Below are 21,743 nucleotides of genomic sequence, written 5' to 3'. Positions count from 1 at the left end.
ATAGTTTTTAATTAAATTTTAAAGTAAAAAAAAAAATTAAATGAAGCCTCAATTGACAACTGCGGTTTTAATTCAAAAACAGAAGGCTCAGTTGGCAACTGTAGCTTCAGTTCAAAAATGAAGGCTCAATTGCCAATTGAAACTTTAACTAAAATTTTGAAAAAGTATATATTTCTATGACATTGTTCCTACATGGCACCAAAGAGGCTAACTTGAACATAAGTTTCATAAAATTGTTAGATCTAATATTTTTTATATATATAAATGGGTCATTTTGACCCAAAACTCATAAGTGTAAGATGTCTTGAAAGTGATTAGGCACTCACCACCCTCCTCTTTTCTTTTTCAAACTTAGATATTTCTTTGGGAAATCATGCTTTAGGGATAGTTAAAACTTAAAAGCATATAATGGACTTATGATTATGCTTTAACCAGGGATTGAAAAATCGGGATATATCGCCGATATTTCGAAGAAATATCGGATATCGTGCGGCACCGAAATGATAATTGTCATCGATTATCGATCGACGGAAAAATCACCGATATATCGACAAAATATCGGTGTTTCACCGATAAATCGACGAAAAATCACAAGTGGAGGCACGCACGAAGAAACCAGAGGAGGAGCCCAAAAAATCGGCGATTTTTTGCCGAGAAAATCGTGATTAATTGACGATTTTTTTGCAGCTTTAAGGAATTTGATCTGACGGCCAAATTTGAATTTTTGAGGATCTGATGGCCCAGATTTCACCCGTGTATTTGTAAAGGCCTCCAATGGTCAGAGTTGTGATCCAATGGTGGAAAATCAATCTTCACTTTATCTAAGGGCTATGGAGTGTTTCCAACGGTTATATGAAGATCTAATGGTGAAATTTGAACCAAAATTTGATCCAACGGTTAAAATTAATTTATAACGGCTATTTGACCATCCAACGGCTAGTTTGACCAAAAAATTCCTATAAATACCCACATTCCATTCTATTTCATACAAAATTCTTATATGATCTAGCAAAATTTTTTTATTTTGAAAATTTGGTGGTGAAGGGGATTAACTCCAAGTCAAGGCTAATTAAGGTATGTCTTACCTTTCATAAAATTTATTTTATTATGCATAATTCAATTTTATTTGTTATATATAGTTTAATTGATATTATCTAATTCATATGGAAATGTAATTGTAATGTTTATCTAGTTCATATATGCATAATTCAATTTTAATTTTTATTAGAAATGATTCTTATCAATTTCATGAATATGCAAATTTAATTTAATTTAATTTAATTCTTATCAAAATTTTATTGTAATGTTTATCTATTTCATATATGCATAATTCAATTTTAATTTTTATTAGTAATGATTCTTATCAATTTCATGAATATGCAAATTTAATTTAATTTAATTTAATTTAAATTTAATTCATATTGAAATTTTATTGTAATGTTTATCTATTTCATATATGCATAATTCAATTTCAATTTTTATTTTTATTAGTAATGATTCTTATCAATTTCATGAATATGCAAATTTAATTTAATTTAATTTTAATTTAATTCATATTGAAATTTTATTGTAATGTTTATCTATTTCATATATGCATAATTCAATTTTAATTTCAATTTTTATTAGTTCTTATCAATTTCATGAATATTAAATTTCTTACATGTTTTATCTTTAATAATTTTAAATTTGATATTAGTTTCATAATTCAATTTTAGAAAATGGCTAGTGAAAACGGTATCATGAGTCGAGATCCTTGTTGGAAATATTGTACACCTATGGAAAGGAACAAAAATGGAACAATATGTAATTACTGTGGGTTGGCAATAAAGAGTGGTGGGATTACTCGTTTTAAATTTCACCTATCACATACAGACCCTAATTTAAATACAAAAAAGTGTCATAACGTGCCTCCAGAAGTGAAACAAGAAATAAGACGACTTCTAGAGCAAAAAAATAAGGCAAAAGCGAAGAAAACTGCAGATATAAAAGATATTTGATCTAAACTGCGAGACACAATGGGAAGAAGACATAGGCATGTAACTGATGAGGACGATGAGGAGAACCTTGGTGGTGATGATGATGATGGAGATGATGATGTGTATATGTATCCGGCTGACATGCACCCTAATGAGCGACATGCTTATAGAGAGGTGGTTCGAACATCAAAAGCTGCTGAATGGAATCGACAACAAGAAGAACATTTTATAAAAGGCAAAAGAAAAACAGGTATAATATTAATTTGAATTATTACTGTTTCTTATCAACTTTATCAATAATATTAAATTAGCATATATGTTTAATTTTAATAATTATAATAGGCGAGTCTTCACATCCAACCAATCCAACAATAAGGCAAATGCGAAAATCGCAAAGTGTTCGATATTCAAATCCATCACTGCCTAATGCACCCTCATTGTACAAATCTTCAGCAACAAGACAGAAAAATATGAAAAATCTTTTCAAATGTGGTGCCATCAAGGAAACCATGGGACGTTTGATTAGTAAGTTCTTCATATATGAGAGTGTTCCGCCCAGTAAAGCAGACTCTCACCACTTCAAGAACATGATTGTTGGTGCACAACAAGCAGGTAATTAATATAATTTTAAAGTTGTATTCATTTTAACAATATCATTACTATTTATATAGTATGATTGCCACAAATGTTCTTATATGCTTTAATTATATATGGATGGTAGATATGGGTATAGAACCACCGTCTCCTTATGAAATCAAACACAAGTATTTGGATATGGAGTACAAAGACATGGAAGCTTATGTCAATATTCAAAGAGAAAAGTGGAAGACTTATGGATGCACGATTATGTCTGATGGATGGATTGGGCCCATGAAATTAAGCATAATTAATTTCATGGTATATTCAAAAGGTAGCACAATCTTCCTCAAATATGTTGATGCATCAAATAATATAAAGGACAACAAATACATATATGGTTTGTTGAAGGATGTGATCAAGGAAGTTGGCAAACAAAATGTGGTCCAAATAGTTACAGATAATGGGTCAACATTCGTGAAGGCGGCGAAGTTGTTAATGAAGAAATACAATCTTTATTGGACTTCGTGTGCAGCACATTGCATCGACTTAATGTTCGAAGACATCGGTAAAAGGACGAGTGTTGCAGATGTGATTACAAAGGCTCGAAAGATAACCAACTTCATTTATAACCATGGTTGGTTGCTTGCGCAGATGTGAAAGGTGTGTGGTGGAGACATAGTTCGTCCTGGAGTAACAAGATTTGCAACCAATTATATAGCCCTCGACAGTCTTTTCAAAAAGAAAGCAAACTTGAAGAAAGTGTTTATCAGTGATGAATGGGCACAACACAACTTAAGTCGCACATTAATCGGCAAAGAAGTTGAATCACTTATGTTTGACCATGCATACTGGGAAAGAGTGGGAAAGCTAGTGTCAATATATGAGGCACTATACACAGTTCTTCGCATTGTCGATTCAGAAGTTGTTCCTACAATGCCATTTGTGTACGAATTGATTCGAGTTATGAAAGAGAACCTCATTCGACTTAATGCTAAAGAATGAGTGTTAGAAATAATTGCATATCGTTGGGATAGAACTCTTAAACATCCTCTTCATGCAGCAGGTAAGTATTATTCATCTTCGAAATTTATTGGTATTTAATATGTTTATTTCATAACATTCTAATTTTACATTTCTACTTTACTATTGTAGCATTCTTTCTTAATCCAAGATTTCAATATAAACGTGGAGTTGGTACTGATCCTGATCTACTTCATGTTGTTCATGAAGTCTTTGCGAAATTAGATCCTACATTAGAAGGTCTTAGTCAATTTGGAAATGAGGTAAATTATTAGAGTTATAATATAAATTAAATAATTGAATTTCATTTACTCAACTTTTTCACTTTCAATTATTTAATATGTAGATTATACTATTCCGAGATGCAAAAAGAGGACTCAGTGATCGAGTAGCGATTGCTTCGAGGTTAGAAATGGTTCCCGGTGAGTATTATTTGTGAATTAATAATTCATTTCATTAGCATATTATTGTAGCTTTCCAATATAAGTACTGATATTATTTATTTGGTTGTAGCTGAATGGTGGTTCATGTATGGAAATCACACTCCTACATTAAGAAGGTTAGCCATCAAGGTTTTATCGCAAACTACATCATCTTCAGCTTGTGAGAGAAATTGGAGCACATTTGCCTTAATTCATACAAAACAAAGAAATCGGCTTGCTTACCCGATGCTCCAACAATTAGTTTTCTGTTATTATAACATGAAACTAAAGATACGTGACATGGAAGCAGAACATGACAAAGTTGCAGAGAAAGATTACCTCGATTTACTTGACATTGCAACTGAGGTTGGTGAAGAAGAAGATAACCAATTGTTTCAATGGGTTACCGAGAAGCAGGTGTTGATGTTGATCAAGTGTTATTCGAAGAAGTTCATACTGATAGTTTCAGCTAAGACACGAGAGATTCATTTTAATAAGGAATTTCTCAGCCGGCAGTCACTTCTCAACCTTCTTTTGACTCCACGAGTGTTGAACATAGTAGTAGACCTAGTGTTACTGGTACTTCCGCTTCCGGTTATGATGGTTCAAGAGGAGAGGGAACCAATGATGGTAGCGACCCTGGAAATGATGAAGAGGATGTTAGACAACAACAACAAAGTAGACAACCATTGGCATTTACTTGTGAAGATGATTTCACACATTGTACTCAAGATGAAGACCACGGCTCTAGAAGAGCCGGTCCAGGTGTTAGAGCCATTGGAAAGCCATATAGAGGAAGACAACGAAGGATGATGCCATACAACGAGAACTCATTGTCGGCCAGTTTTGAGTCGATGAGTGTAGAGACTCAATTCAGTGATTCATCAAATGAAGCCAACATTTATACCCCTTATGCAATGAGTTATGGTCAGCCTCCTCAAAATCTTTCAAGTTCCACTAATGAAGAGTATGAAAGGTATAACTATCCTTCTTCCACACAAATGCCATACTACCTTCCACATCAGCTGCAACAACAAGGATTTCAAACGAGCACATGAGAAAACCCTGGATTTCCCATCCATGGACAGGTTGTCGGTAGGACTCAAGAAATTTATGCATGGCATGTTCGTACATACAATCGATACTATCGAAACTCCATGTCCTGGTATGAATATTGTCTTCAACAAGATGGGCTCCCTTCATCTAACAATAACAATATGATGGAACCACATCGATCTTCATTTTGGTATTAAGGATCATTGCAATGTCATATGTATTATGTTTATGTGTAAATTGTTTTCATTTAATAAAATCAAATATTTCTTAACTCAATTATAACTTTCTAAGTGTACAATTCCAAATTTCATATTTTCTATTCTTAAAATCCAAGTATCGTAAACTGTTTACCTATACTTTTTTCTTTGACCATATTTATGTCAATTACACTTATAAAATAACTTTAACATGTATATTCTTGCTTATTTGATCATTCTTTGGATTTTTCTAAGCATTCCCATCAATTTTGGATAATTTTTGTCTCACCGATATTTGATGAAAAATATCCACCGATATTTCTCCGACATCTCTGATATATCCGTAAAATCCAAGTACCGATATATCTGTATTTACTAATATTTCAATCCTTGGCTTTAACCACGAGAAACATGAAATAGAAATTAAGAAATGTGAATACACGGTTTTGTTGGTGGCGGCAGCATATCATCATCATCATTTTTTTATATTTCTATTTTACTAAAATATTTCTTTAGAAATTGAAATAAAAACATAAAATAAAAATATTTTCGTTTTTAATAATTTTAAAATAAGCATAATTTTTTAACATCTTAATACTATTAATATAATCCATTTTAATATTTTTCTCATATCCACTTTTGTTAATTTAAAAACATTCAAGTATAACAAATTATCATGTATTTGTCATGAGTTAATGTACTTTGATTCAAGGTGAAAATTGTTGAATGGTGTCTCAAATTCCTAATTTTTTTTTTTTTGTAAAAAGAATAATATATAAAATATTTCATAAGTTTCTATATGGTTGTAATTAGATTCCTTATTTAAAAAAGAAAAAAACCTAAAAGAATATTTCTATAAATATGTTAAGTCATAAGAGAAAAAAGTTATGAGAGAGATATGAACTTGTGAGAACTATATGTGTCGGATAGAGTTGTGAAGAAGATTAAGAGACACCCGATAAAGCATGGTTTGTACAAAGAGTAAGGAAACATTTGAGACCTACTATTTATATTTATTTCTGTCATTTATAATATTTTTTATCATTTAGTGGAATCATGTCTCGTCAGTAGTCATGATTGATCAAACCACATTAAAACCTCATGTGTCTTTGTGTGTAGATGATTTTATTTTATGTAATCCCATTACTTAATATGTTTATGTAAGAAGTAAGAACTTCCACACATATAACAAAAGATATCAAAGCTTTTGTTGGGCCGACATGTGTTGCTTCCTATCACAATAAAATCATCAAAATACTCCGATAAGTATATTAGAATTCCTACATGAGAGTAGATAAACAAGGAGGTGTTACCAGATGCTATTTCCTGTATATTTCTTCTAATTTCACACTTGGGAGGATACAATGAGTAGCCAGCTACATCTCAAGCCTCCAGAATCTTTGTGTCTGGCCTGTGGAAAGCACGAACATGGAGGCCTCCATCAATATGAAGGGTGATCATTGTCCTGTAATTCACAGCTTTCTTATCGTCGCTCAGCTTAAAAACAAAACAACCGGACAGAATGGCTGAGAGGATCTTCATCTGCCTATAAGCAAACTCCTTTCCCAAACAAATTCTCGGGCCTGCCTGTTAACCAACAGAAACTGATTTTAGCTTTCTTCATGAGCATGAACTTAGTAATATTTCTCATATCCCTTTTTGGACATAGATAGGAGTTGCTAAAAAAGGTCTTTTCCTTGAAACATTTTCCATGGAGAAATATTGAACAGAAGAGTAAACTTATATGGGGTGAAGGTGAGTTTGAAGCATGAAATATTGGAATGTAAAATCTAACCTGAAATGCAGTGAATTTGAAAGGGCTTTCTGGGCAAAAAAGGCCCTTCTCATTAAGCCATCTCTCTGGTCGGAATTCCTCTGCATCATCTCCCCATACGAATCTCATCCTGCCCATTGCATATGGTTGGTAAGACACCAGATCTCCTTTCTTCACACTGAACCCATCTGGCAGCGTGTCATCTGAAAAGCAAATCTTTGCATCCTGCAAACCCAGAGTTAGAAAATTTGAGATTTCAGAACTGTTTGGCACAAAATATAATGCAGAAGATGAAAATTTGCTAGGAAGATGTCAAAAAAGGAAAAGAGCAACGTATCAATGCTTTAGAATCATTTCCCAGATATATATATATCAAATAGTTTGATATAGTTGTCCTATGCCTTTCTTGATGAAAAACCAATTATTGTTGGGAGTTAATTCAAAACCAGGAAAGCTTCAAATCTATGTATATGTATGTGCGAATGACTACAAAATCACAATGCTCATTACCACAGGAACTGCAGGATAGAGTCGTAGAGTCTCAGTTATAGCAGCATGGAGATACTGCATCTTCTCCAGAGCTTCTTCAGTAACACTGGCTGCAAACTCGGCATAGTTTGTGGCCTCTTTCAGGTTGATCGCTTCCCTCACTTCTTGTGCCACCTTTTCCTGAATGGTGGGATGCTTGCAAAGCATGTAAATGAACCAGGAAAGAGCAGTTGCTGTCGTGTCTCTTCCAGCAGTTATAAAATTGAGGATTATATCCCGTAAGTATTTTGGATCAATCTCTATGTCCTTCAACTGCAGAAACCTTGATAAAATATCGTCTTTCTTCATCTGCCATAACACATAATGAAAAAGTGAGATTAATTATGCTCCATATTTTGATGAAAAATACAATTACTAGGTGATTCACTCACTGAAGAATCATTTTGTGAATTCTTCATTAGTTCAGTCTTGCTGTGGATTAGCTTGTACACAAAGTCATCAACCACTTTGATACTCCTCTTTAACGTGGCTTCTGAACCGATATTCAGACTTTTCTTGATTGTCCAGAAGATATCAACATACCGATAAAGGGTCATGGCACTCGCATCATCAAATGCGCTGCCAAACTTGGTGCCTTCTTCATTTGATCCACACATGCTGTCTAGCTCTACCCCAAATGCAACTTTGAATATCGAATCTAAGGTTGCTTTCATAAAAATACCCTGCATAGAATCTTTGTATTAATCAAGAGACAAGATGATTGTTCTATATGTGAATTCGGCATCATGTAAATAACCTTACTTGAATATCCATTGTCTGGTTGGAGCTTGCAGCTTCAGACACTACTATAGCAAGTTTTGCCCCATTCTTTCGGAAAACTACACTGCTGAAGTCCCTCAATACCTTTGTAGAGAATTCATAGCTCGATACCTTTCTCTGTTGCCGCCATTTCTCATCGTCAACTGTGAAAATTCCATCACCAAGTAGATCCCTCAGAATGTTATAGTTATAGGAGCCCTGCACAAAGTTTTCAAAGAACCAAAATTTTGAGCTCCAACCTCAGGTTTTGAACTCCATTCCCGATTCAAAAATAAATAAATTAACAAACAAAACCTCAAAATTTGGGGTTCAAAGGATAAACCCTGATATTAATCATAGTGGAAGATCCCCAGTGGCTGGAAAATCATTGGCACTCTCACAACAATTCCATTTTTTCCCAAGGCAAATCAAGATGAAATAGAAAAATCCAAAAATTAGTTGATACTTGATGTAAGAATTGAGCTTTGGCATGAATTGATTATCGTTTCCCCGGTTTTATCCTATGCTGGATGGGTGGAAGATAACTTGAAATTCCCTCCTTTTCCTTTTCCTGATAATTTCCAAAGTTTGATCAAAATCACTCTCCATAGTTGTTTCCCCTGTCTATCTATAAATAGGCATACACACAAAAAAAAAAAAAAAAAACCAAAGAAAGAACCCTCTTGAAGTCAACTTAGTTCTTTATTTCTTATTTCTTCAGTCCATTAAAACCCATACAGCCAAAACCTTGATATTCCTGCAAATTTCTTCAAGAAACAAGTAATAATAAGAAATGAGTTTTGATTGAGAACCTTTACCTTGCCATAATTCTCGAAGTTTGTCTTGAGTATATACTCGACATTAGCTGGGTCAGCAGTGAAAATCCCATTCCTAATGGGGCTGAGCAGCCTGTAAGTCCTGTGCTTCCCAGCAAGATCAGTCATGTAGTGGTGCAACCTGTTGAAGTTGAAGAGCTGGTTGAAGATTGTACCGCCAATAGGGTGATACCTCCTCTTCTTTTCTGTTGATTTTCCCACTAAGATTTTCATGAGAAAAGCAAGGGTTAGAGCAGAAATTGCGAAAACCAGGTACATGGGGTTGCAGAAAAAGTCCATAGACACCATCTTGGACGTTGATGAAAGAAGGAGCTTCAAGATATACATGGGTAGAAAAATGGATTGCTTTTGGATCTTGGAAGAGTGGCCGTGTGTTACTTGAACTTTATTATTATATATCCATGAGACTGAATCCATGATCAGACAATTCATTGATTTGAATGAAGTTTTTCTTTTGCAATTTACCTTCTACTCCTCAAAGAGAATAAAAAAACCTTGAGATATAAATTATTTTCTAAGCATTCAAACTATATATGTTTTTTTTATTTATAAATATTATACTATATCAAAAGGTATCTTATCAAAGTTTGACATTGTGGGGATTCTCATATTTCTAGACATATTAATTTTTATATTCAATTGTTTTCTAAGTATATTGTTATTATATTTTTAAGCATCTTTGAAGTCTACTCTTCCACAGAGATTACGCACAGAGATTACGGTTAGAGAACTCTTAATATATTAAAACCCACACCAAATCATGAAAATATACATTTCCCTTTTCTTCTTCATTTATCATCGATATTTTCATAATTTACCGATATCTCAATGATATTGTTGATAAAAAGCTTCCATTTCATTTAAAACTTTGAAATTGATATGAGATCGATTGCCAGTAAAACTGTGTTGTTCTTAGTTTGAGAAGATGTCTCATATATATTAGTTTATAAAATAAAATTTATAAATAAAATAAGATTTATTAATATATATTATAAATTAATTAAAATAAAATTATTATAAATAAGTTAAATTTAATTATAACAATTAAATACAAAAAATATAATTTATATATAAAATGATTAACATTTTTAAATAAGAAATACTTTTATATATATAAAGATTTCTTTTATAATCTTTAATATATAAAAAATGTATTATATCCTTCAATATATATCAATTTTTATTAAAATAATTACAATATATATATTATTTTTGAGTTTTTTCTAATATTTTTATAAAAAAAATTATTTAATAATTTCTTTTTATATATCTATAAAATATAAATACCTAATTAGTTTCCACGGAGCACACGATCAAATATATGAGAGTAGGACCAACATTGAATGCATGAGTGAGTCTTTTCAAGTATTACAAGTCCCCAACTAAGCCTACGAGAAGGTTGGCCCACCTTTCTAGACAACTATAGAGTTCCTTGCCCCATAAAGGTAGGTAGAAATGTATAGTTTTGGGTCAAAATGCCCATGTATTAAAAAAATTATTATATCAAACCACTTTATGAAAGTTCAAAGTAGCCTCTTCGGTATATCGTAGGAGTATTTCATAAAAATATATATATTTTTAAAATTTTAATAAAAGTCTTAATTAGTAACTGAGACTTCATTTTTGAACTAACGTTACAGTTGCCAATTGAGGCTTCAATTTTTAAACTAAAACCGCGGTTGTCAATTGAGATTTATTTTTTTAACTGAAGCCTCAATTGGCAATTGAGGCTTCATTTTTTAACTAAAATCTCAATTACCAACCGAGACTTTAGTTAATTTTTTTAATTTTAAAATTTAATTAAAAACTACTAAATTACAATTTATTATTGAAATTAAAAATCTATGCTTTAGTAATAAATTATTCATACTTAAGCTTAAGAATCTAGTATTACTTCAACAAATATAAATTGATAAATAAAAGATATTATAAATGAATATTATATTTATTAATAAATTAATAATTTTAAAATACTAAATTTATATAACATATAAATAAGATATAAAATTGTATAATTTATTAATTTAAGATATTTAATTTGTTATTTTTTAAGATATTAATTTATTTGTATTATGACAAATTTATCTTTATCAAAATAATAGTGTACTCCTAAGCCGTAGTTGCCAACTGAGGCTTCAGTCAATTTTTTTTTTTTTTTACTTTCAAATTTAATTAAAAACTATTAAATTATAACTTATTATTTAAATTAAAAATATATACTTTAATAATAAATTATTTATATTTAAACTTAAAAATCTAGTATTACTTCAATAAACATAAATTGATAAATATAATACAATAAATGAACATTTTATTTATCAATAATTAATAATCTTAAAATAATAAAATTATATGACATACAAATAAGATATAAAATTTTATAATATGTTAATTTAAGATATTTAATTTTTTGTTTTTTAAGATATTAATTTATTTTTATTATGAAAAATTTATCATTATTGAAATAATGGTACACTCTTAAGTTTCTATATATTGATTTTTTTGACAAAATTAGTTAATGAAATTAGTTAGAAAAAGTCTACTATAAAATGTAATTTTTAGTAGTTTCATCAAAGTCACAAAAAATACACACTAAACATTTATATGTTGAAAAATTATATATATATATATATATATATATATAACCTCACATGCCTCCACAAGAGGAGAACCTATAGATAAATTTGACATAATACAAATAAATTAATATCTTAAAAAAAAATTAAATATCTTAAATTAATAAATTATACAATTTTATATCTTGTTTATATGTTATATAAATTTATTATTTTAATATTATTAATTTATTAATAAATAAAATGTTAATTTTTAATATCTTCTATCTATCAATTTATGTTTGTTGAAGTAATACTAGATTCTTAAGCTTAACTATAAATAATTTATTATTAAAATATATATCTTTTAGTTCAATAATAAACTATAATTTAATAGTTTTTAATTAAATTTTAAAGTAAAAAAAAAAATAACTGAAGTCTCATTGGCAATTGATGCTTTAGTTCAAAAACTGAAGCCTTTGGTAGTTGCGACTTGGGATAAAAAATGAAGACTCAATTGCTAATTAAGGCTTTAACTAAAATTTTGAAAAAAAATATATATTTCTATGACATGACTCCTACGTGACACAAAAGAGGCTAATTTGAACATAAGTTTCATAAAGTGGTTAGATCTATATTTTTTTTTGTATACATGAGTCATTTGGACACAAAACTCCATCATTCAAAGGCTTTGTTGCTACGTTAAAATGCCATGTTTTTATCTTTTCTTTTTCTTTCGACCTTATTATTTCTTCTAATGTTTTTTCAAACTTACATATTTTTTTTTTTGGCTTTCAAAATCTTTTGATTTTATTTAATGGTAAAAAAATGTCAAATGGCATGTGGAGAGAAAAAATTAAGATTATAATCATATTCTTTTGAATTCTAAGTTTGAAAGTATAACGTACGCGAAGTAAACATGCTCTTGGTTTAAATTTAAAGGGTCGGATCCATCGAAAGGAGGGCAAAGAGTTGGGTGGGCCAAAGAATGGTCTCGGCATTTTGACTAATGCAAATAGAACCAATGACACCAATCATACGTAACACATATCCACCACAAATTTGAATTAATTTTTGCTACTAGGGTTGCTTCCACATTTAAACTTCTAGATTAAATTTTTCAACACCTAATGGATAACAGGTGTTATGACTTATCAGACAAATTATTAACAACTTGACCAAAGCTCCTGACCACTCTGACTTACCATCACTGGTTTCTCTCAACCCTTTTCAGATGATTCTTTCATTATGGACTAGAGCTATGAGAAAAATGGGGGAGAGTAAGAGCGAAAGAGACATGTAAAAAATGTCCAAGAAAAGCCTGGGTTGATTTTCAGATCAATTTTGACTTAGGGAGTGAGTTAGTTCTAGGGTGGACACAATGGAAAAAGACCATGAAATCCTAGTGCGGAAGTGGGTTAGTTCTAGGCATATTTTTACAGTAGTTTGGAAGGTTGGACCGCTAATCGTCCTTGGACTCACCTAATTCTTAACCACTACTCGCTTCTGCGCTTTCCCCATCTAAATGATGCCACTGATAAAAGTGACCAAACGCACCATCCCAAGTGAAAAAAAGAACCAAAGATCCAGACATTATTTAATACTCACCCACTGGCATCATACTATGCATTATCTTAGTGTTGTTGAAACTTGAAAGCTACCCAGCGGGAGCGCTGGAACCTTAATGCAGCTTTGCTGGACTAGTGTTTATGAGAATCAACAAGCATTCAAGGATCCATTGCATGTTCCAATTGGGCCTATTACTAAAGCAAGATTCAAGAAGATCAAAGAAGCACTTAATGGGCTAATTCAAGAGATTTGGGATGATTCTAACACAGGACATTCCAAGCTTCGCCCAAAGGAAGATGAAGGTGTAATAAATTTAATTCAAGCTATTGAGGGCTAATCTGGCTTGATTGGGCGTGATTTATGGTGTGGATTAATGTGAATACACGGTTTTGTTGGCGGCGGCGGCATATCATCATCATCATTTTTTTATATTTCTATTTTACTAAAATATTTCTTTAGAAATTGAAATAAAAACATAAAATAAAAATATTTTCGTTTTTAATAATTTTAAAATAAGCATAATTTTTTTAACATCTTAATACTATTAATATAATCCATTTTAATATTTTTCTCATATCCACTTTTGTTAATTTGAAAACATTCAAGTATGACAAATTATCAGGTATTTGTCATGAGTTAATGTACTTTGATCCAAGGTGAAAATTGTTGAACGGTGTCTCAAATTCCTAATTTATTTATTTTTTGTAAAAAGAATAATATATAAAATATTTCATAAGTTTCTATATGGTTGTAATTAGATTCCTTATTTAAAAAAGAAAAAAAAAACAAAAAGAATGTTTCTATAAATATGTTAAGTTATAAGAGAAAAAAGTTATGAGAGAGATATGAACTTGTGAGAACTATATGTGTCAGATAGAGTTGTGAAGAAGATTAAGAGACACCCGATAAAGCATGGTTTGTACAAAGAGTAAGGAAACATTTGAGACCTACTATTTATATTTATTTCTATCATTTATAATATTTTTTATCGTTTAGTGGAATCATGTTTCGTCAGTAGTCATGATTGATCAAACCACGTTAAAACCTCATGTGTCTTTGTGTGTAGATGATTTTATTTTATGTAATCCCATTACTTAATATGTTTATGTAATAAGTAAGAACTTCCACACATATAACAAACGATATCAAAGCTTTTGTTGGGCCGACATGTGTTGCTTCCTATCACAATAAAATCATCAAAATACTCCGATAAGTATATTAGAATTCCTACATGAGAGTAGATGATCGCTCGGATTTTGTCGTTTGTTGGATCAAAACAAAATTTATAACCTAATTCACTATTCTATAGCAATTTGTACCCGATCAAAAAGTGGTTTTAGTACAAACTACTGTAGTATAGTGGTTTTTAGGTATCGTCCACAAGGATGGATTATTCTTGGTAATTAAGGCTTGAACGAGATGATAAGAAATGATGGTGAACAAATGAAATTTACTTGAAATTGCATGATAAAATCTCAAGATAGCAATGTACTCAAATTGAATTGAAAATGAAGTGTAAAAGAGAAGAAAATTAATAAGATGTGAGATTCTCGGAGTTAGGATTTTCTAGAGAGCAATTTCCATGGTGAATAGGTGTTGAGATCTAATTTTCATCAAGTTAGATTGAAAACCTAAATTTTCATCTAAACCGATTTTTGATTTAGCTTTAGATCTAGATCTAATTTCTCTTAAAATTAGGTAATCTAATCCAAGAGATCAATTTGAATCATAAATTCAATTCATCTTAAACTATCTTCCAATGATTCACACAATGCAACTATTCAATCTCATCAAATCTAGCATTAAGAATTTGATGAATCTACCTAGCTTGCATTGTAGTAATCATCCAAGATAATTTGAAGAGAAAAATCCCCAAATTTCAATTAATCAATCAATTGGATCAAATTACCTTTGCAAATCAAGCTCAATTCTCTAATTCACCATAGATCTTGCCTTTAGATCTTCCTTCCTCCGAGAAAAACGAGATTTAGCCACTCATGCTTGGAGATTTGATCTCACAAGACATGTTTGGCTACCGAGAAAATGAGAGAAAATGAAGGAAAGTAGAGAATTATATAGAGAAAAGAAATCTAAAAAGTTCTACAATTAGAAAATGTATCAAAAGTTAGAATTCTTAAATGAGTCCATCTCGTTTCTATTTATAGGCCAAGGTAAAAAGGACACTTGGCAACATTTTAGAGGTCTTCTAGATGCTTCTTCATCAAGGAATCTGGAGAGAATGCACTTTCGCACGAGCCCTAGCAATCTCGCATGATGGTGCGAAGTGGAGAATCCAAAAGCTTTAATTTCGTTCTTCTGGAGCGTTTCGCATGACTGTGCGAAAATTTCGCATGGTCATGCGAAATCACTTCCTCAAAATTTCCCTTTATGCTGTGGCCACCTCCTTTCTGTCTCATTTCGCATGACTGTGCGAAAATTTCGCATGGTCATGCGAAACCGACAATTATGCTATTCCGGCTCCTCTTTACAACTTTTCTCATTTCTTCATGTTTAATCCATCTCCATCACCTTCAATTAAGCTTCAAAGCTTGGTTCAAGTGCATTTCCTCTTCCTCATGACCACATTATGTACCCTCCTCCATTCATTTTCCATTTGTCACTCCATGCTTCAAAAATCACCTTAAAATATCTCCAAAACTCACAAAGAACCATTAGAATCACTTGCAAGGGTAGTAATGTATTACTTGGGCAAATTAGGCATAATTACTACTCAAAAGGTGTAAAACTCATGAAAGTTAGTATCTAAAATATGTGGTTTTTGAGTAGTAATCAGTAGATAAACAAGGAGGTGTTACCAGATGCTATTTCCTGTATATTTCTTCTAATTTCACACTTGGGAGGATACAGTGAGTAGCCAGCTACATCTCAAGCCTCCAGAATCTTTGTGTCTGGCCTGTGGAAAGCACGAACATGGAGGCCTCCATCAATATGAAGGGTGATCATTGTCCTGTAATTCACAGCTTTCTTATCGTCGCTCAGCTTAAAAACAAAACAACCGGACAGAATGGCTGAGAGGATCTTCATCTGCCTATAAGCAAACTCCTTTCCCAAACAAATTCTCGGGCCTGCCTGTTAACCAACAGAAACTGATTTTAGCTTTCTTCATGAGCATGAACTTAGTAATATTTCTCATATCCCTTTCTGGACATGGATAGGAGTTGTTAAACTTGAAAAAGGTCTTTTCCTTGATACATTTTCCATGGAGAAATGTTGAACAGAAGAGTAAACTTATATGGGGTGAAGGCGAGTTTGAAGCATGAAATAATGGAATGTAAAATCTAACCTGAAATGCAGTGAATTTGAAAGGGCTTTCTGGGCAAAAAAGGCCCTTCTCATTAATCCATCTCTCTGGTCGGAATTCCTCTGCATCATCGCCCCATACGAATCTCATCCTGCCCATTGCATATGGTTGGTAAGACACCAGATCTCCTTTCTTCACACTGAACCCATCTGGCAGCGTGTCATCTGAAAAGCAAATCTTTGCATCCTGCAAACCCAGAGTTAGAAAATTTGAGATTTCAGAACTGTTTGGCACAAAATATAATGCAGAAGATGAAAATTTGCTAGGAAGATGTCAAAAAAGGAGAAGACCAACGTATCAATGCTTTAGAATCATTTCCCAGATATATATATATATCAAATAGTTTGATATAGTTGTCCTATGCCTTTCTTGATGAAAAACCAATTATTGTTGGGAGTTAATTCAAAACCAGGAAAGCTTCAAATCTATGCATATGTATGTGCGAATGACTACAAAATCACAATGCTCATTACCACAGGAACTGCAGGATAGAGTCGTAGAGTCAGTTATAGCAGCATGGAGATACTGCATCTTCTCCAGAGCTTCTTCAGTAACACTGGCTGCAAACTCGGCATAGTTTGTGGCCTCTTTCAGGTTGATCGCTTCCCTCACTTCTTGTGCCACCTTTTCCTGAATGGTGGGATGCTTGCAAAGCATGTAAATGAACCAGGAAAGAGCAGTTGCTGTCGTGTCTCTTCCAGCAGTTATAAAATTGAGGATTATATCCCGTAAGTATTTTGGATCAATCTCTATGTCCTTCAACTGCAGAAACCTTGATAAAATATCGTCTTTCTTCATCTGCCATAACACATAATGAAAAAGTGAGATTAATTATGCTCCATATTTTGATGAAAAATACAATTACTAGGTGATTCACTCACTGAAGAATCATTTTGTGAATTCTTCATTAGTTCAGTCTTGCTGTGGATTAGCTTGTACACAAAGTCATCAACCACTTTGATACTCCTCTTTAACGTGGCTTCTGAACCGATATTCAGACTTTTCTTGATTGTCCAGAAGATATCAACATACCGATAAAGGGTCATGGCACTCGCATCATCAAATGCGCTGCCAAACTTGGTGCCTTCTTCATTTGATCCACACATGCTGTCTAGCTCTACCCCAAATGCAACTTTGAATATCGAATCTAAGGTTGCTTTCATAAAAAGACCCTGCATAGAATCTTTGTATTAATCAAGAGACAAGATGATTGTTCTATATGTGAATTCGGCATCATGTAAATAACCTTACTTGAATATCCATTGTCTGGTTGGAGCTTGCAGCTTCAGACACTACTATAGCAAGTTTTGCCCCATTCTTTCGGAAAACTACACTGCTGAAGTCCCTCAATACCTTTGTAGAGAATTCATAGCTCGATACCTTTCTCTGTTGCCGCCATTTCTCATCGTCAACTGTGAAAATTCCATCACCAAGTAGATCCCTCAGAATGTTATAGTTATAGGAGCCCTGCACAAAGTTTTCAAAGAACCAAAATTTTGAGCTCCAACCTCAGGTTTTGAACTCCATTCCCCATTCAAAAATAAATAAATTAACAAACAAAACCTCAAATTTTGGGGTTCAAAGGATAAACCCTGAAGTTAATCATAGTGGAAGATCCCCAGTGGCTGGAAAATCATTGGCACTCTCACAACAATTCCATTTTTTCCCAAGGCAAATCAAGATGAAATAGAAAAATCCAAAAATTAGTTGATACTTGATGTAAGAATTGAGCTTTGGCATGAATTGATTATCGTTTCCCCGGTTTTATCCTATGCTGGATGGGTGGAAGATAACTTGAAATTCCCTCCTTTTCCTTTTCCTGATAATTTCCAAAGTTTGATCAAAATCACTCTCCATAGTTGTTTCCCCTGTCTATCTATAAATAGGCATACACACAAAAAAAAAAAAAAAAAACCAAAGAAAGAACCCTCTTGAAGTCAACTTAGTTCTTTATTTCTTATTTCTTCAGTCCATTAAAACCCATACAGCCAAAACCTTGATATTCCTGCAAATTTCTTCAAGAAACAAGTAATAATAAGAAATGAGTTTTGATTGAGAACCTTTACCTTGCCATAATTCTCGAAGTTTGTCTTGAGTATATACTCGACATTAGCTGGGTCAGCAGTGAAAATCCCATTCCTAATGGGGCTGAGCAGCCTGTAAGTCCTGTGCTTCCCAGCAAGATCAGTCATGTAGTGGTGCAACCTGTTGAAGTTGAAGAGCTGGTTGAAGATTGTACCGCCAATAGGGTGATACCTCCTCTTCTTTTCTGTTGATTTTCCCACTAAGATTTTCATGAGAAAAGCAAGGGTTAGAGCAGAAATTGCGAAAACCAGGTACATGGGGTTGCAGAAAAAGTCCATAGACACCATCTTGGACGTTGATGAAAGAAGGAGCTTCAAGATATACATGGGTAGAAAAATGGATTGCTTTTGGATCTTGGAAGAGTGGCCGTGTGTTACTTGAACTTTATTATTATATATCCATGAGACTGAATCCATGATCAGACAATTCATTGATTTGAATGAAGTTTTTCTTTTGCAATTTACCTTCTACTCCTCAAAGAGAATAAAAAAAACCTTGAGATATAAATTATTTTCTAAGCATTCAAACTATATATGTTTTTTTAAAAAAACTATTATACTATATCAAAAGGTATCTTATCAAAGTTTGACATTGTGGGGATTCTCATATTTCTAGACATATTAATTTTTATATTGAATTTTTTTCTAAGTATATTGTTATTATATTTTTAAGCATCTTTGAAGTCTACTCTTCCACGGATATTACGGTTAGAGAACTCTTAATATATTAAAACCCACACCAAGTCATGGAAATACATTTCCCTTTTCTTCTTCATTTATCATCAATATTTTCATAATTTACCGATATTTCGATGATATTATTAATTGATAAAAAGCTTCCATTTTATTTGAAACTTTGAAATTGATATGGGATCGATTGCAAGTAAAACTGTGTTGTTCTTAGTTTGAGAAGATGTCTCATATATATTAGTTTATAAAATAAAATTTATAAAAAAAATAAGATTTATTAATATATATTATAAATTAATTAAAATAAAACGATTATAAATAAGATAAATTTAATTATAACAATTAAATACAAAAAATATAAATTTATAAATAAAATGATTAACATTTTAAATAAGAAATACTTTTATATATATAAATATTTCTTTTATATTCTTTAATATATAAAAAATGTATTATATCCTTCAATATATATCAATTTTTATTAAAATAATTATAATATATATTGTTAGGAATTTGAGGCTAATCCAAACTATGGTAATCACTCTAAAGGGGGGGGGGGTGTAAATAGGGTGATGGTCTCTTTTTCACAAATTTAAACTATGCAAAAATAAGAGACAATTATATGCAATTATATAATAAACAAAATAAAGACAATTGCATATAATTTAAAAGAGTTAGGGAAGAAATAGTGCAAATACGAGAGTTTATAGTGGTTCGGCACTTCTTTGCCTACATCCACTCTCCTCAACCTTCTAACCAAGTGAGGGTTCCACTATCTTGAAGCTTCAACCAAGCTTCCAATCTCTTTACAATTGGATTATGGTTCCAATTCACCCTCTTGTACTTTTGGCTCCAAGCACCCTTTACACTTCTCAAGAGATATCCCACTCTTGAACAACCCCTCAAGTGATATCCCACACTTGAGAAAATTCCTCACAAAGATATACAAATAATGATCTCTCAAAATCCTAGTAATAGAACTTTAGGCTCAAAGATATAAGAAAAACTAGGATTGAATGGTGCACTAAAGATATGCAAGTTATGAAACAATGGTGCACTCAAAAACACTCTTCCAAGGCTCAAATATAATCAAGAATGATTTGGGAAGGTTAAGCTTATGAAACAATGAAGATTGGAGCCTTTTTATAGAAGAAAAAAGTCAAACTAGCCATTGGGGGTTCGACCGATCGAGCTAGGGGTCGACCGGTTGACTAGCCGTTAGGGAAAGTGACCGTTGGGCCTCAACCGGACCTCAACCGGACCTCGACCGGACCTCAACCTGTTGAGGTTCAATCTTGACCGGGAAAAGAAGGCCACTAGGAGAGAGAGAAACTTTTTGGCCTCCCTCAACCAGTCTTCGACCGGACGAGCACAACCGGTCAACCAGTTGAATTGGTTGAGCCATTTTTTTGGCTCAACACTCAACCTTTTCCAACTTCAAACCTTTTAACACAAGTTTGAAAATTATTTAACACAAGGTTTTAGTTGAAAACATGAAATCATCCAATTTTTAAGATATTTAAAACAATATTACTCTTGGATGATTTTGGTGCATAAATAAATAATGAAATGCATGAAAGTCCTAATGCACCAACAACCTTACAAAGAGATCTTAAGAAGTTTTGGTCTTGAAAAAACTATTCTCTTTGAGGTGGTCTTCTTCTTCATGATTTCTCCTTGGCTTGATTTGTCTTTGGATTGCCACTTTGGAAGTCGTCTTGCCTAATCACACTTAAAATATGATCATTAGTTCTAAACTTTATTTTGTTATCATCAAAATCAAGATTAACCAAACTTTGGTTTCACATATATATATATATATATATATATATATATTATTTTTGAGTTTTTTCTAATATTTTTATAAAATAAATATTTAATAATTTCTTTTTATATATCTATAAAATTTAAATACCAAAATATATCCGTAATTAGTTTCCGTGAAGCACACGATCAAATATATGAGAGTGGGACCAACATTGAATGCATGAGTGAGTCTTTTCAAGTATCACAAGTCCCCAACTAAGCCTACGAGAAGGTTGGCCCACCTTTTTAGACAGCTATAGAGTTCCTTGCCCCATAAAGGTAGGTAGAAATGTATAGTTTTGGGTCAAAATGCCCATGTATTAAAAAAAATTATTATATCAAACCACTTTATGAAAGTTCAAAGTAGCATCTTCGGTATATGGTAGGAGTATTTCATAAAAATATATATTTTTTAAAAATTTCAATGAAAGTCTTAATTAGTAACTGAGACTTCATTTTTGAACTAAAGTTACAGTTGTCAATTGAGGCTTCAATATTTAAACTAAAACCGCAGTTGTCAATTGAGATTTATTTTTTTAACTGAAGCCTCAATTGGCAATTGAGGCTTCA

At 32.1% G+C, this 21,743-nt stretch overlaps 1 protein-coding gene and 2 pseudogenes across 1 annotated transcript; 1 reads left to right on the top strand and 2 right to left on the bottom strand.

The window, feature by feature from the left end:
* Positions 1 to 736, top strand: part of LOC117932634 — a 5,684-nt pseudogene extending 4,948 nt beyond the window's left edge.
* Positions 737 to 6,479: 5,743 nt separating this feature from the next.
* Positions 6,480 to 9,500, bottom strand: LOC117932179 (cytochrome P450 704C1-like). Its single transcript, XM_034853284.1, has 6 exons — positions 9,130 to 9,500; positions 8,315 to 8,530; positions 7,945 to 8,235; positions 7,535 to 7,861; positions 7,046 to 7,249; positions 6,480 to 6,837 (listed from the first exon to the last, which is right to left on the bottom strand). Exons 1-6 carry the CDS (start codon positions 9,472 to 9,474, stop codon positions 6,634 to 6,636), a joined length of 1,587 nt encoding a protein of 528 aa, XP_034709175.1. The 5' UTR covers positions 9,475 to 9,500; the 3' UTR covers positions 6,480 to 6,633.
* Positions 9,501 to 15,912: 6,412 nt separating this feature from the next.
* On the bottom strand, positions 15,913 to 19,036 carry LOC117932180 (annotated as a pseudogene).
* Positions 19,037 to 21,743: the final 2,707 nt, after the last annotated feature.

Source organism: Vitis riparia, chromosome 15 (assembly GCF_004353265.1).
Source record: "Vitis riparia cultivar Riparia Gloire de Montpellier isolate 1030 chromosome 15, EGFV_Vit.rip_1.0, whole genome shotgun sequence".
NCBI classification, from domain to species: domain Eukaryota; kingdom Viridiplantae; phylum Streptophyta; class Magnoliopsida; order Vitales; family Vitaceae; genus Vitis; species Vitis riparia.
The sequence above is the reverse complement of the archived record's forward strand: the minus strand, read 5'-3'. Positions and strand labels throughout refer to the sequence as shown.

Coding starts and splice junctions, on each gene's coding strand:
- LOC117932179 (XM_034853284.1), bottom strand. CDS start 9,474: ATGTATATCTTGAAGCTCCTTCTTTCATCAACGTCCAAGATGGTGTCT. Junction 8,531..9,129: donor ACTTCGAGAATTATGGCAAG/GTAAAGGTTCTC, acceptor AACTTTGTGCAG/GGCTCCTATAACTATAACAT. Junction 7,250..7,534: donor TCTATCCTGCAGTTCCTGTG/GTAATGAGCATT, acceptor CTGGGTTTGCAG/GATGCAAAGATTTGCTTTTC.